General features: G+C 41.1%; 2 protein-coding genes across 6 annotated transcripts in view; both read left to right on the top strand.

The window, feature by feature from the left end:
- Positions 1 to 1,527: 1,527 nt before the first annotated feature.
- Positions 1,528 to 2,833, top strand: LOC146550253 (transcription factor HES-2-like). Its single transcript, XM_085260270.1, has 4 exons — positions 1,528 to 1,652; positions 1,762 to 1,857; positions 1,973 to 2,060; positions 2,156 to 2,833. Exons 1-4 carry the CDS (start codon positions 1,563 to 1,565, stop codon positions 2,479 to 2,481), a joined length of 600 nt encoding a protein of 199 aa, XP_085116396.1. The 5' UTR covers positions 1,528 to 1,562; the 3' UTR covers positions 2,482 to 2,833.
- A 624-nt stretch (positions 2,834 to 3,457) lies between these two features.
- acot7 (acyl-CoA thioesterase 7) overlaps positions 3,458 to 13,743 on the top strand; it is a 60,531-nt gene continuing 50,245 nt past the window's right edge. The window contains exons 1-3 of one of the 5 annotated variants that reach the window (XM_085259180.1): positions 3,458 to 3,799; positions 8,584 to 8,701; positions 9,657 to 9,813. In XM_085259180.1, the coding sequence (XP_085115306.1) occupies positions 3,750 to 3,799; positions 8,584 to 8,701; positions 9,657 to 9,813 (325 nt within the window). In that variant the 5' untranslated portion in view covers positions 3,458 to 3,749. Of the gene's footprint in view, positions 3,800 to 3,852; positions 7,933 to 8,583; positions 8,702 to 9,656; positions 9,814 to 13,743 lie in introns of those variants that run through there. The other 4 variants (XM_085259179.1, XM_085259178.1, XM_085259177.1 and 1 more) reach the window with 4 other exon arrangements.

Below are 13,743 nucleotides of genomic sequence, written 5' to 3'. Positions count from 1 at the left end.
GCCAAAACCCGCGTTGAGATCGTGTGTCGTGCGTGTGAGGTTTATAGAAAAAGAGCACAAATGTCTGGAACAGTCTCTCTGTGTGTCTGCGTGCGCGCGCATAGACTGGACCAGGAGACTGCTTACTCCGGATGCGACAGAGGTGCAGGAGGAGTATGTGGGGTGTGGGGGTCATTAATGGAAGTTTGGGGTTGGTAGAGTTGGGAGCTCTTTAACAGACAGCCATCTGGTCCCCGTGGCGCGTGCTGCGCGTGTGGTTCCCCAGAGTGCAGTGGTATTTGATGGGTTGTCATGCCTATCCAGTTTATATTTTAAACAATAACAATAATATCACAGTTATCACTTAAAGTTGGTTCACACTTGGCAGGACAGATTGCTGGGTTATTAAATACTTTTGGACTACGGACAGGTAACGGACAAAAAAATTTAAAATGCCTTGTGAGTAAGTTACAACCTGGTGTCCTTTTATATTTTGCTATGGTTATTGTGATTTAATAAAATGCACCCACAGCACCCACCCTTTGTTTTTTCAAGCCCCCACCTCACTGCATGATGCGTTAGCTGTAGTGGGATACACCCTACAGGTAGAGACCTCCCCTGGGTAGAGACTGCATAAAAACGTCACATGCAAAACCATTGTTGTAAAAATCTAAGAACAGATGTTATTTGAAAGTAGCGTGGCTTGGGTATATATGCCTGGAGTAAAATTCTATATCCATGTGGACACTTTTTTTCTTGAATGCAAGCCTGGCCCCTGTGCGACTAATGCATGTGCTGCATCCTCTTGTTTTAAGTTTTTATTTTTTATTTTTAAACACACAGCTCCATGCAGAGAATATATGAAGAATATTGTGTCAGAATTGCACGCATTATATCCCAGTAAACGAACAGATTTGAACAGCAACAGGAAATTCAGCTGTAAAGAAAATCTTAATAATAGCCAGTGAAAAGTGAGAATACGGATAAAATGTGATTCTATATGCGTAGCTTGTTATATTTCACAGTTAAATTACAAAATAAATAATTCTATAGCCTGTATTTTCTTTCTAGGCATCTCCGAACACTGCGTCATTACGCACCAGTAGTGTTTTCGAAACAAAACAAAATTTAGTTCCATCAACTGTGTGAGAAAAAAATGAACCTATCTTTGTATTAAAACATCATATTTAAAATATGATGTAAAATATATGGCTTAATGAATGGATATTTGATGAATTAGCATTTGACGCGTCAAAACTGAAAGCTTCTTTACGCACAAATTTCCTCAGCTTTTTGGCACAGATTTTGTTTGGTCTATGGATCATAGCGCAGACACGCACCGCAGCTACGCTTGGATTAAAGTAAAAGACAGATGGTTATCTGACTAAATTTGATGCTTTTGTCTTGTTTTCGTAGAATGTGGGTCCCGTTCAAATCGTTTTGTGCCGGCTTGGGGGCGTACCCATGACGCACGGAAACCGACGCCACGGACCTGGATATATACCCCAGTACTTGGCCGTTAGAGGCACAACTTCGCCTATCTTGGTTTTGAACACTACTCTGGCACAAAGTCGACGCTGAAAATGTCTCCGAACATGACATGCGAAGCTCTCCAATCTTTTTCCCCAAAGCTATCTCTTGCCAAAAGAAAAGAAGCTCTTGAACTGAGAAAGGTAAGCAAAGTGGCTAAATTTAGTTTCATTTCCTTAAGTATTTTTTACCGCATACTTCACACATGTTGTAATGAATGAATACTAAATTCTATGTGTCCTTTTGTTTCAGACTATGAAACCGCTAATGGAAAAAAGAAGACGCGCCCGTATTAACGAAAGTCTGAACCGCTTAAAAAACCTAATCATCCCCCTCACAGGCAGAGATGTAAGTTGTTTGAATTTACATTTTCAGTATGCTCACTTTGCAGATGTAACTGACTATAGTCAGCACAGCATTTTGACTCGTACATCTAACATCTTCTTTTCCCTTTTGTCTCCAGCACTCTCGTTACTCCAAGCTTGAGAAAGCAGACATCCTGGAAATGACCGTGCGGTTCCTCGGTGACATTCAACCTGCTAACGCTAAAAGTAAGTTAGCTATGACTTATTTAACCCTTTTATTTCTAAATGTATTAACAACAGATTAGATGAACATCAATCCTAACATTTATCTGTTTTTTCAGGTTCTGTAGAGAATTACAGGGAAGGTTTTAAGGCGTGCCTCAAACGCGTCTCTGTTCTGCTTCCCCAAACCAACTTGGATCCAGACGCACACCAGCGCGTCAATGAATTTGTCCAGCAGTCCATATCCGCCACCGTCACCCCAACCTGCCTGAACTGCTGCGCCCAGACCTCGATGACTTTGCCTCAGATCCATCAGAGACTCTTGAGCATCAAATCCAGCTTCAGCTCCAGGGTGCAGAGTCAGCAACGCAGCAGCGCAGCGGTCCCAAACCATGCGCAGTCAGACTCGCAGACTGCCAGCGCTGCAGTGTGGAGACCTTGGTAAATTTTTTAAGTGGTCCTCCGACAGCTGTAAAAAGACTGTAATGTGTTTAATGTTGGGAATAATATTGAGAGAGCATTACCTGTAAATACACACAGTGATTAAGAGCTTGGATTCCGTGATGAAAAGCAACAATTCATCGTATTGGTTGAGTATTGTATACTCGTTTTGCGCGCGAGTCTTTTGTCCTGTACAAGCTGACAAGTGTAGACAGTCGTGTATATATGAATTTTTTAAAAATCTGCATGTATGTATACGTTCAATATTTAGTCCTCGTCGCGGACTAAGTAATCAGGGGCCATTGAAACAGCCCTGTAAGACCCAAAGGGTCAGTTTATGTCTGAATTTGCACAACAGACTTCAGAGTCCTGAATCTGTGCAGATGAACTTTGTAGACATAAAATGTCTGCAGTGAGTATCTCTGTTGGGGTGTGTTGTATTTTTGCTGTTTACAGCAAATTGTATTGTATATTTTGTACAATAAATGAATAAATAAACTAGTTAGATCTCGCTTTGTGTTTTTGCTTAGACTTTCTGGTCTTTTAAAGGTTTATTGATATGGATCGTTTATTCAGTAATAAAAGGAAAAACGCTCTTTGGACCATGACTGTGATTTTAACTGTAAGGACAGGGGCAGGACAAGGCACGCAGCAAATTTGCAAAGCAAAACTGGCAGTATGAACTGACCTATATTACAGGAAGAAAGCAGACAATGCAGCACCAATGTGTACATAAAAAAACGGAGTTTTTTGAGCTAAAACGTGGCGTAGAGAATTGAATGCATTTTTTTACATTAATGAACAAAGTATTATATGACACAGTTGTCAGGCAGATGTGAACAAAACTGACGCCACTGGCTGGGACGCATTTTGAGGTCAAATGCGCCCACAGCAGGCAGCATAAAATATTGCTCCTGAATGGATAGTTTGAGAAAGTGCGGTCTCTGCTGCCCCCCTCTGGGCGATTATAGGTATTGACATAGCTGAGGTTTCTGTTTCTCAAACATGCCTTTCTCATTTAACAATTTAGGAAGCTATGGAATGCAAAGGATCTTCTCTGGCTTATTATATCGATAATATAATAGTTTGTTATTTTAGGGCAATTTGAAAGAACAGATTTTGCAAAACATTTAGCAGATAATTTCTACGAGCTCTGCACATTTCCTCTAATCGAGCCATTTCGCAAAGACACTGCGACCACAGCAGCCGGCGGACGCCGGGAGAGTGATTTCCCTTCACATCACACACGAATCTCACTGCAACACGAGAACCATGTCGGCACCGCAGACAGGCGAGGCAGCATCCCCCCTTCAGATATGCAGGTAGGACGTTTAATAAGACACGTTTACACGAGTGCTACCTTCACACACATGCTAATAACGTGCTGCTGGTCGCCAAATGACGAGAACAACGCGGCTACCGGCGTAGTTGCGTGAGAGCTGCTGAGAGGACGATAACCCAGATAATCCGCTTCTGCTTCTTTTTATATTTTTGCGCAGACTCCATCGCCCGAGGCGAGTTCAGCCGCTGGTTCAAGATGTTTGACGTGTGCTGTTGTATAAAATACGAGACGCAGTTTTTTCAGGATGTTTAACGTTCGAGCTTCGTCAGAGGTGCGGACCATCTCAGCCGCGTTTCGCAAGTGATGACCTCAGCGCGGTTAGCTCATACAGAACAGGCGAAACACGGCCAAGGACGAAGGCCACTACCATTTTACCCAAAGTCCAAGAAAAGTAAGCACTTTATCGCGTGAAAGTTTATCGCGTGACTCAATTTGTCTGGACATTAGTTTAATTAGTCCGCACTTTGCCCCTTTATTTATTTAATCAGATAATGAACAGATGTAGAGCCCAGAAAGCAAACAGCCATCTGTGATAATAAGGGCACGACTGCGACCTATTAAAATACCTTTCAACTGCGCGTAATTTTCCAGAGAATAGGTGGTAGTACTTGCGCCCGTCCGTAGATGGAGCCAAACTTCTCTTGCGCACCTCTGCTATGTCAGAAATATATGCCTACATTTAAAGAAAAGAAAAAAAGGAAAATAAAACATTCCCTCAAGTAAAAACACGAAAAACGACGAAAAAGACGGAAAAAAAATGCACAATCAAAAGAAGATTTAAATTATTCTAAAACAGCAACATATGATACTTATATAAGTCACTATGACATCTATAGGACATTTAAATGGTAAATGGCCTGTATTTATATAGCGCTTTACTAGTCCCTAAGGACCCCAAAGCGCTTTACATATCCAGTCATCCACCCATTCACACACACATTCACACACTGGCGATAGCAAGCTACATTGTAGCCACAGCCACCCTGGGGCGCACTGACAGAGGCGAGGCTGCCGGACACTGGCGCCACCGGGCCCTCTGACCACCACCAGTAGGCAACGGGTGAAGTGTCTTGCCCAAGGACACAACGACCGAGACTGTCCAAGCCGGGGCTCGAACCGGCAACCTTCCGATTACAAGGCGAACTCCCAACTCTTGAGCCACAATCGCCCAGTTTTATAAGTTTTATAATCTTTTCTCATTCTTCACTGCTCAGTGTTCAGTTTCTGAGAAGTTTACCACGGTCTTCGGAAGACTTTCTGAAGCCAGACAGTGTTAGTATTAGTATTAATGAATCATAACTTCAAAAGTATTTCTTTAAACATTGGGTCTGATCCGCCCCCCCTCGTGGAGGATGTCAAGTATTTCTGGCTTTGCATGATTGATGCGTTGAAACCTTTAGGTGACTGACCATGTGGGAGTAAGTTTCCAGTTACTGGGATGTTGCGGTAAGATGCTAGTAGTTCGATTGGATATGAACTTCTTTTCTGTAATCATGAAAAAATGTAATGTTTACAGTCATAATAATACAGTGATCATCAAAGATTATGGGATTATCTTTAATGATCACAGAAAACAAAGGCGACAGTCACAGGTTGGGTCAGTGAACATATTTATTTAAGCTTATGCTATAAACTCACACTATCTACTTCAGCTACACTACCACAAGCCCAAAACAGATTTAGCCTTGCTAAACTAACATGAAAACCATGTAATGTCTAAAAGCAAAGAGCGAAGAAAAGAATCCCACCAACCACAGGTTGTCACAGACTGATTGGATGATTCACTGTATAAAAGGTGCACTCACTTATCGAATACATCATTCTTCATCATGCTTCAGTGCACCAGCTTCTAGATAAATCACTCACAGAATTCAGTATGAGTGCATATTTTCAACATTTAAGGGCTGAAAGTGTTTCAATCCTTTACAAAAGGATCAATACAAACTATTCAATCACCAGAACGTCACCTTTTGGGCCGTGTGTGTGGAAAAGTCACTGAGAGCCCAGCTCAAACCCAAAATCCTAGTGGTATACTCATCCTGCTCTCTTCTCTCCTTCCTCTTGTTGCTGCACTGGCAAATTCTTACAGAGTTGATGTCAACAGGTTCGTGAGCATTGTGCACAAATGACAGGGAGCAAGGCCAGGAAGTGCAAGTTTATTATGTGAACGTCTCAGCAGGCCTTCTGCCATCAAAGCTTTTCAGAAAAAGTGCCTATTTTAATCAATGGAGTGTAAAATGACTGAATAAATATTTGCAGAGCTAAAATTCAAATCATAAGGAAAATGTGTACTGCATAAAATTTTTTAATAACATGTCCACTTTGCCACTTTACCACAACACTATGACTGTAAACACCCAGTATAGCCCAGAGGACGGCTTTTTTTGTTAGTCATTTAGATTGAGGTCTTCCTAAGAAGTTACCCTGACTGATCCATTGGATATTCTGTCTTTGCACAATGATCTTTAACGTCACTGAACAGTTAGAAGTGGATGTATGTGCATTAACAGGAAGTTAGTCATCTAGTTCTTCTTTAAGTCAGCTTCACTGACTATATATCAAAGATGCGCTCCGTCTGATTTCTTCGCTGCAATAAGAAGCTAAACAGGATCCATCAAAGCGCCCTCGTGATTAGTTTAAGAGTGCATTTGGAAGCGTTATGATCTTTATATTGTTGGCTTTCATTTGGCCTCATATCCAATATTTTTTGACTTTCATTTTGGCACTATTAAGAACTTCAGATTGCTTTTCTGCAACACACTAGGAAGGTATATTTTTTCCAACTGTTTGCTCAGAGTTCAGTTTGTTCCTCTCTAGAAGATTCGTACAACGGCTTTGTGAAAAGCTAAAAAATATAAACAATTTATTTTGTGACTTTTAGTACAGAATAGGAGAACACCAAGTGGTAAGACAACATTCTTTGACTTACTGTTTATGCATACAGCGATATGGATGTGTGAGTGTGTTTGGCAAATGCCTGTCTCACGTGGTAATGTAAGTATGGTTGCAGTTAAACACTAGGATGCAAAATCACTTTCACACCTGTGCTGTGATCTTGTTCTGTGGACAGCCGGGAGAGAAATGACACTGAGACCCCAGTTTGTGAAGATAATTCTGTCTTTCAGCCAACATTGTTCTCGACGCAGGTAAACTAAAATAAATAAATAAATAAGAGTTTTTTTTCAACAGGCAGAAGCTTTTGTCTTAGGCACCCATTAACAGCAATATTTTGCATTTTCAGTTAGTTGTCATCTATATATCGTTTGTATGTTTAGTCCAGTGGTGCTGCTTCTAATCAGAAACAACGTCAGCTTTTGTGTACTCACCTGTGTATATAATCTGTGTATTATAGATATTTTGGTTGATTTACATGAGTAAACAAGTGATTAATCAACTACATCCTGATTTGGAGGTGTGTAAGTGTGATTTGAAAGGTTTGTGGACTTGGCTTTCTTTATTTTACTTTTTTAAGCCTGCTATTCTGTTGAACATATTAAACTGTATTATGTTGGTACTGGGGTGGTTGTAATCTTGGCCAAGTATCTTCAGTTTGTTTCCTAAATTTCAAAATTTAGTCTTTACTATAGAAAAATACAGTGGAGAAACATTCTCGTGAATTAAGGATCTGAGACAAGTTTCATTCATCTGGTGCTTTGCATGTGTCTCAGGACATCTTGGCAGATTTGTCACTGTCAAACTCTGTCAGCTGCAAGACTCAAACCTCAATGTGATGATGACTTCTTTCATTAGCTAACTCCTGTCTGTCTTTGTATCAGCGGGTCTGCTGAGATCCAGTTTGACTAGTTAATGTGGTTTGAGCGGTAATACTCCATGACATCACTCAGACCATCAACGTCAGATCTCAAAATCTTGAAAGCTGGGTTCTTAGAGCTCATACACAGAGGAAGTAGGTGAGAGACGAAGACTGAGAGCCAGTCCGTGTTTAGAGATGGATTGCTCTAGGGCTCAGCAAAGTCAGGCTTCAGATGAAGTGGATAAGACGACTGCAGTGGTGGAGAAACAGCAACATAGTCAAAGTAAGCAAGTAAGCAAAGATGTCAGGGAGGGTGAGAAGACTGGAGCTTGGAAGTGTACCAAAAATCATCTTAGCAGGTACTTGGTTACTGATGCACACACACCCACACACACAGTCTGTTTTGATCATTTTGTGTTGGTTCCTAGTCATTTCCTACATATGGTGAGGAGTTTTGTGAATTCTAGTAAATAGAAAACTGAGAATTGTCAAGTTTTATGGGAAGTTATTGATCACCTTTCTATTACACAAGGGCTTACTAATGCTGCCAAGCTGCGTATTGTCTTCCTTTTTGTTCTATACACACACACACACACACACACACACGCACATACACACACAGTCTAAATCTTAACCGTGTGTGTCACAGAATTAGTCAGTGCAGTGGCGCACTGCATTATTGTGGTTAGACATTTGTACATTTTGGATTAACAGTGCGTAAAGTGATTACACCAGGTATAACTGGTACGACTCGTTTATCCATACACTGAAGAAGTGGAGCCACTTCATGCACCGTCTGCGATAATGATGCTGTGCTTGATAACACTATTCGGGAAGCTTATAATACAGTTGGTGATATGTAATAAAAAGATAATGACACAAATTTGAATGTGAATCAGACCGAAAGTCATGGGTCATATAAAGAGCCTTGAGGCGACTGTTGTTGGGATTTGGCGCTGTGTAAATACAATTGAATTGAATCGTAGTAATGCATTCATTAATTATTGCAGGATTATGCGGCCAGACGATGCCAACGTTGCGGGCAACGTCCACGGTGGCAACATCCTCAAGATGATAGAGGAAGCCGGATGCATTGTCGGCACGCGGCACTGCAACACACAGAACGGGGTAAGAGACAACAGCCACTGTCTTTCTGGACTGTGCTATCGTACTGTTGGATAAATGAAGTCACGGAAGTTCTCCATAAGTTCCTCTAATGTTCATTTTTTTGTAGCAGAGAGGTGTCATTTATATAATGCACTGCAGTACTAAATGTTTCTATTTTTTAGCACCTGAATAAAGAGACTAAAATATGTTGTGAATAACAGTGTTGAAAACTTCTGTACTATAAGTGTGAATTGACAGAAATTAATGCAAGAAACTAAGAAATGATAACCATTACTTTTACAACTCAAATTTTAAAAAAAGTTTAAAAAAATGTGAAAAATTAATTAAAAACACAATAAAGGAAATACAAAATCTCAAAAGGGAGTTATTTCTGTCTAACTTGCAGTTATACTAGCATTAAAAAACATATTTATCAAATTAGTGAAGTTTCCATCCATCCATCCAATTCTTCCACTTATTCATTGTACTGGGCTAGGATATAGCCTGCCAATCACAGGGCTGACACAAAGAGACAGACAATCATTCACATTCACACCTAAAACCAGTTTAAAATCTCAAATTAATCGAAACCCTGTGTATGTCTTTGTGGGAGGAAGCCAGAGCACCCAGAGTGAACCCATGCAGACAAAGGGGAGAACACACAATCCCAGCCTGGATTTGAATCTAGGACCTTCTTGCTGCGAGGCGACAGTGCCTCACAGACAGTGACATCTGCAGTTGTACACATCATTAACCTCATTTGGACTATACAACCTTGCTCAGTGGTATTATTTTTATCACTCAGTGTACAGTCATGTAACTGGGGGAATCAACCTCAGTGACTCAGGATTTTAAACCAGATTTTCCCTCTGATCTTCCAGCAGAGCAATTTCCAGATTCCTGCCATTGCAGTCAGATGTTGTGATTATGTGACTATGTGTGTATAAGTTTTGAGTCTGCTGTTTGTCTTGTATAGGACCGCTGCTTGGCAGCTCTGGTTCGGGTGGAGAAGACAGAGTTCCTGTCCCCCGTGTTCATAGGCGAGGTCACCCACGTCACTGCTGAGATCACGCACACCTCCAAGCACTCGCTGGAGGTCCAGGTCAAAGTCATGGCTGAGAATATCCTCACAGGTGAATTGCTGTGATATTCAAAAATGAATGCCTAACCCTAACCCTTAGCCTAAACCTAACCCTAACCTAAATGTAACCCTGTCACTAAAACCACATTTTGAGTCTCAAAAATGCCTTCAAACTTGTGGAGGTGGGCATTTTGTCCCCATAAAGACTGTTGGTCCCCACAAGTATAGTAACATTACAATTTTTGTTCCCTACAAAGATATGTAAACATGGTACACACACACACATTAAACCTGTTTGGGAACCATTTTATAGCATTTTTCAGTTAATGATGAAAGGGAATTTAATTCACACAAACGATTTTAATCCTGCTTAGTTTACAGAAAAACTGTTTGTTATAAGATAAATTTAACATTAAGCAAGCTACTTTTGACTGCTCCCTTGCCACAAGGGGTAACCACAGCGGAAAGTGTCATGGCTACTGAACGGACCCACGCGCAGACAGTTCTTTCAAGGAAACAAAAACGGGATTTATTTACAATAGGGATCACCTTAGTGCAAAATATATGTACAGTGAGTTGGGAGGGGGTCCAGGGCTCCAGGGAGAGAAGGGGGGGGGGGGGGGATCCACACACACGCTTCCTCTTCCACTCAGTCACCGCCACCGCTCCTCCGCACACACGCACTCCTCTTCAGCCGCACTCGCTCCAACACTCCACACACTGCCCCACTTGGACAGGTCCGGTGATTCGGTCCAGAATCTACAGACAGAAGGTCAAGGTTAGTTCCACAACATAAAACACGTGTAAGCGATTCTTCTTTGAATATGCCGCGAGCACGAACTCAGGTGGTTCGACGTTCCAGCGGTGAGCTGCTCTGTGCCACTGCCTTAAATAGCAGCTGGGGAAATCAGCCAGATCAGCCGCAGGTGGACACCATCCACAGGGGTGCGTGGGCCAAGAGTGAGAGCCCGTAATGAGCTCCACCCAGGCAGAGAGGAGGAGGAGAGACAAAAAACTAAAACTAACAACAACAAAACCTGTAGCCAGCGTGGGCCAACCAGAGAGACACGGGGACCGTGACAGAAAGATCTGCAATTTTTAATTGACTGATTTTTATGTCCTAAATTTATGTGTCCAGTGGAATCTAACCAGCAGTGGTTAACTGCACATCAGCATGCACATTGATGTAGGATTTCTGCTTCCTGGATGATTTTGTTTGAGTCGCACTACTTTATCTGTGCATCGTTTTTCACCTTTAGCCTCATTCTCATCATTTCAGAGAACCAATGGTATGGTAAACATTGAAACAGGAAGTTGACTACAGAAAGATAAAGTTGACAAACACAGATATACAAATATCTGCATGTTCAGCCTGTACTGTAAAAATTGGGGCTGCAACTAATAATCTTGTGTTATTAGTTGGAACAAGTAACTATTTGGAGCTTTTGCTTGGAAATATCTTAATCAGTTCTCAAAGAGCTCTCTTATTCAAAAAATTAACATGTGACATAAAAAAAAAGCAAACGTGTGTGTGAAAGTTTAGCAGTAAGCGTTATGGTGTAAAACGTGCATAGGTGAAACTTTTTGTCTGGTTATTTGTGCAAGTCAAACATTAGTTTTGTCTTTATCTCTTTGTCTCACTGTCAGGCAGAAATATTTATGAATCGGAATTTATCTCTGTGTTTCACGCGTTATTTCTTAAATGGGAAAGACTTCCTATGGAAATATTTTGTCACTTCTGGAAAATTGGATTACTTAACGATCAATGAAAAATGACTTCATTGTGACATTCCGCTGTTTAACCACAAGAGGGCAGCACATAGTAAGTGGTACTGCTTGTGGCAGCATGAATAATGAAACGCTTTCACAAGGGACTGCATTACGTGCTGTGATGGGGGAACAGAATGTAAGAGGGATGCTGATTTCTAGAGTATTTGGCAACTGATGATGTTTCTAATTCTGTAATACACGTAATACACTTTATTTATATGTGTGCAGGTTAACTTGAACACACAGGCTCCCACAATTCTCAGAGTACCTCAGGTAAAGATGCAGAGACCACTTTGGGTTGCTGTATCTGAACCTTTAAATGGCACGGGGACAGAAGTCTGCCTGTGATAAATGTCTCTACAAATTTAATGTCTTAAGGCACTGTAAAGTATGTAATTAGGGGGTTATCTGTGAGTTTTGGCAGTTTACACCAGGTGCAGTTTTTAAGTATGAAAGAAAAGCAAATTTTAATAGTTGTGCAGTGGTGGTGTCCATCTTTCAGCTGGTGAAACTAAAGACGGGAGGAAATGGAAAGAGAGGCAGATGGAGAGCAGCAGACAGACATATCGATGGGGAAAAAGATAGCAAAGAGAATTTAAGAGGAAAAATAGCAAGAGTAGCGAAGAGATAGAAAGAAGGATGAGGAAAAGGAGGTGTGGGAAACAAAAGAAGTATCCCCTAGACAGCCGTTGCCCTAGCAACAGGCTTATACTGGTTGGTTGGCTGGTTGCTGGGCTGAAAGCAGGTTGACGGAGGCGGAGGCACAGATATGAGGTGACAGGTGGAGAGCAGCATACATACGTGCAGGCACCGGAATGGACAGCCCTCTACAGTGAATGGCCCGTTAGGAAGGACCCCTAATGAGGGGGAGATCAGGAAGCAAGCACATGGACTTGAAGCATTGTTCAGTTTGGTTCAAACATTTCTAACAGGGGAGACATTTTCAATAAAATGGAATCTAGCTTCCATTCCTATATTCACTATTTAGTCACATCAAGTTTGTCTTATAAAACATGCTAAGAAATCCTAATTTGCATTGCAATATGTAATAGGTTTTAAAGCAGTAGTCCACAGTTATAGAAAATGACACAATGCATCTTCTGGTACTTTCAATCATTATTAATTTCTAAATTTTCTGTTCTCTTGAGAGTGAAAAATCTATTACTATACTCGCATAAACAAAGAAAAAGGATTCGTTCTGAGGGTTTGAGTGTAGGTTTAGTGTCAGGGCAATGTGGGTGTAGTGTAAATAAGAGGAGTTGTAGCCCGGGGTGGGAGCAGGCATGGAGGTGAGTTCCTCTGGGACATCAAACTTTGCTACTGAGGTCTCTAGAGGCTGTGTGGGCCAAGCACAGTAATAGAATTAGTTTATATTGTATGCTAAATTTTATGTACAGTAAAAAGTACACTGTTTTCCTGGTTCACACTTAACAGCAACTTATGTTAGTCACAAATACCCCCCCAAAACAAAGTCAAGTCAAAGTTTATTTATATAGCACATTTAAAAGACTAATGTACATCAAAGTGCTTCACAATAAAACCGCAGTGCGGGCAGAACAAAGAACAAATAGTACAATTATACTTAAAATTGCATTTACATGGTGTAGTGCAGGCCGAATGAAAGTCAAACTAATTTGTTTCAAAAGCTAAGTTAAACAAGTGTGTTTTTAAACGAGATTTGAACGATTGAATTGATTCCAAAGTACGGATTTCGACTGGGAGATAATTCCAGAGTCTAGGGGCAGCGATGGAAAATGCACGGTCACCTCTGGTTTTTAAACGAGACCTTGGTTGCATTTGGAGCAGTTGGCTGGAGGATCTTAATGCTCTCTTTGGGTTGTATGGATCAAGGAGATCAGTTAAGTAGCTAGGAGTCATGTTATTTAGAAGAGAAGAAAACAAAAGTACAAAACTGCTACAGATATTAATCATTTGAAGCGATCGAAACCTGCATATAGTAAAGTGAGCTGGCAATGTGAAAGACTTCATTAAACATTTAAAGGAGAGCCCGAGAAGGAGCAGCAGCTTGGTGGTGTAGTAGGTCATATTTACAGGAAGTGGGCCATATTTGTTTGTATACTGTAACTATGGCTGTGCATTTGAGTTGGCGCAGCTGCGAAAAGCCAATGGTTATGCATTTAATGGATCTATTTTTGTCCAAATCTCAGTAGAATACAGTATGCTCAGCTGTGGCCGAGCACATGTTTTTAGT

This window comes from Mchenga conophoros, linkage group LG20 (genome assembly GCF_057382185.1).
Source record: "Mchenga conophoros isolate Kocher_MC1m ecotype Shallow Benthic linkage group LG20, M_conophoros_male_GT1.1, whole genome shotgun sequence".
Taxonomy (NCBI): Eukaryota; Metazoa; Chordata; class Actinopteri; order Cichliformes; family Cichlidae; genus Mchenga; species Mchenga conophoros.
The sequence above is the reverse complement of the archived record's forward strand: the minus strand, read 5'-3'. Positions and strand labels throughout refer to the sequence as shown.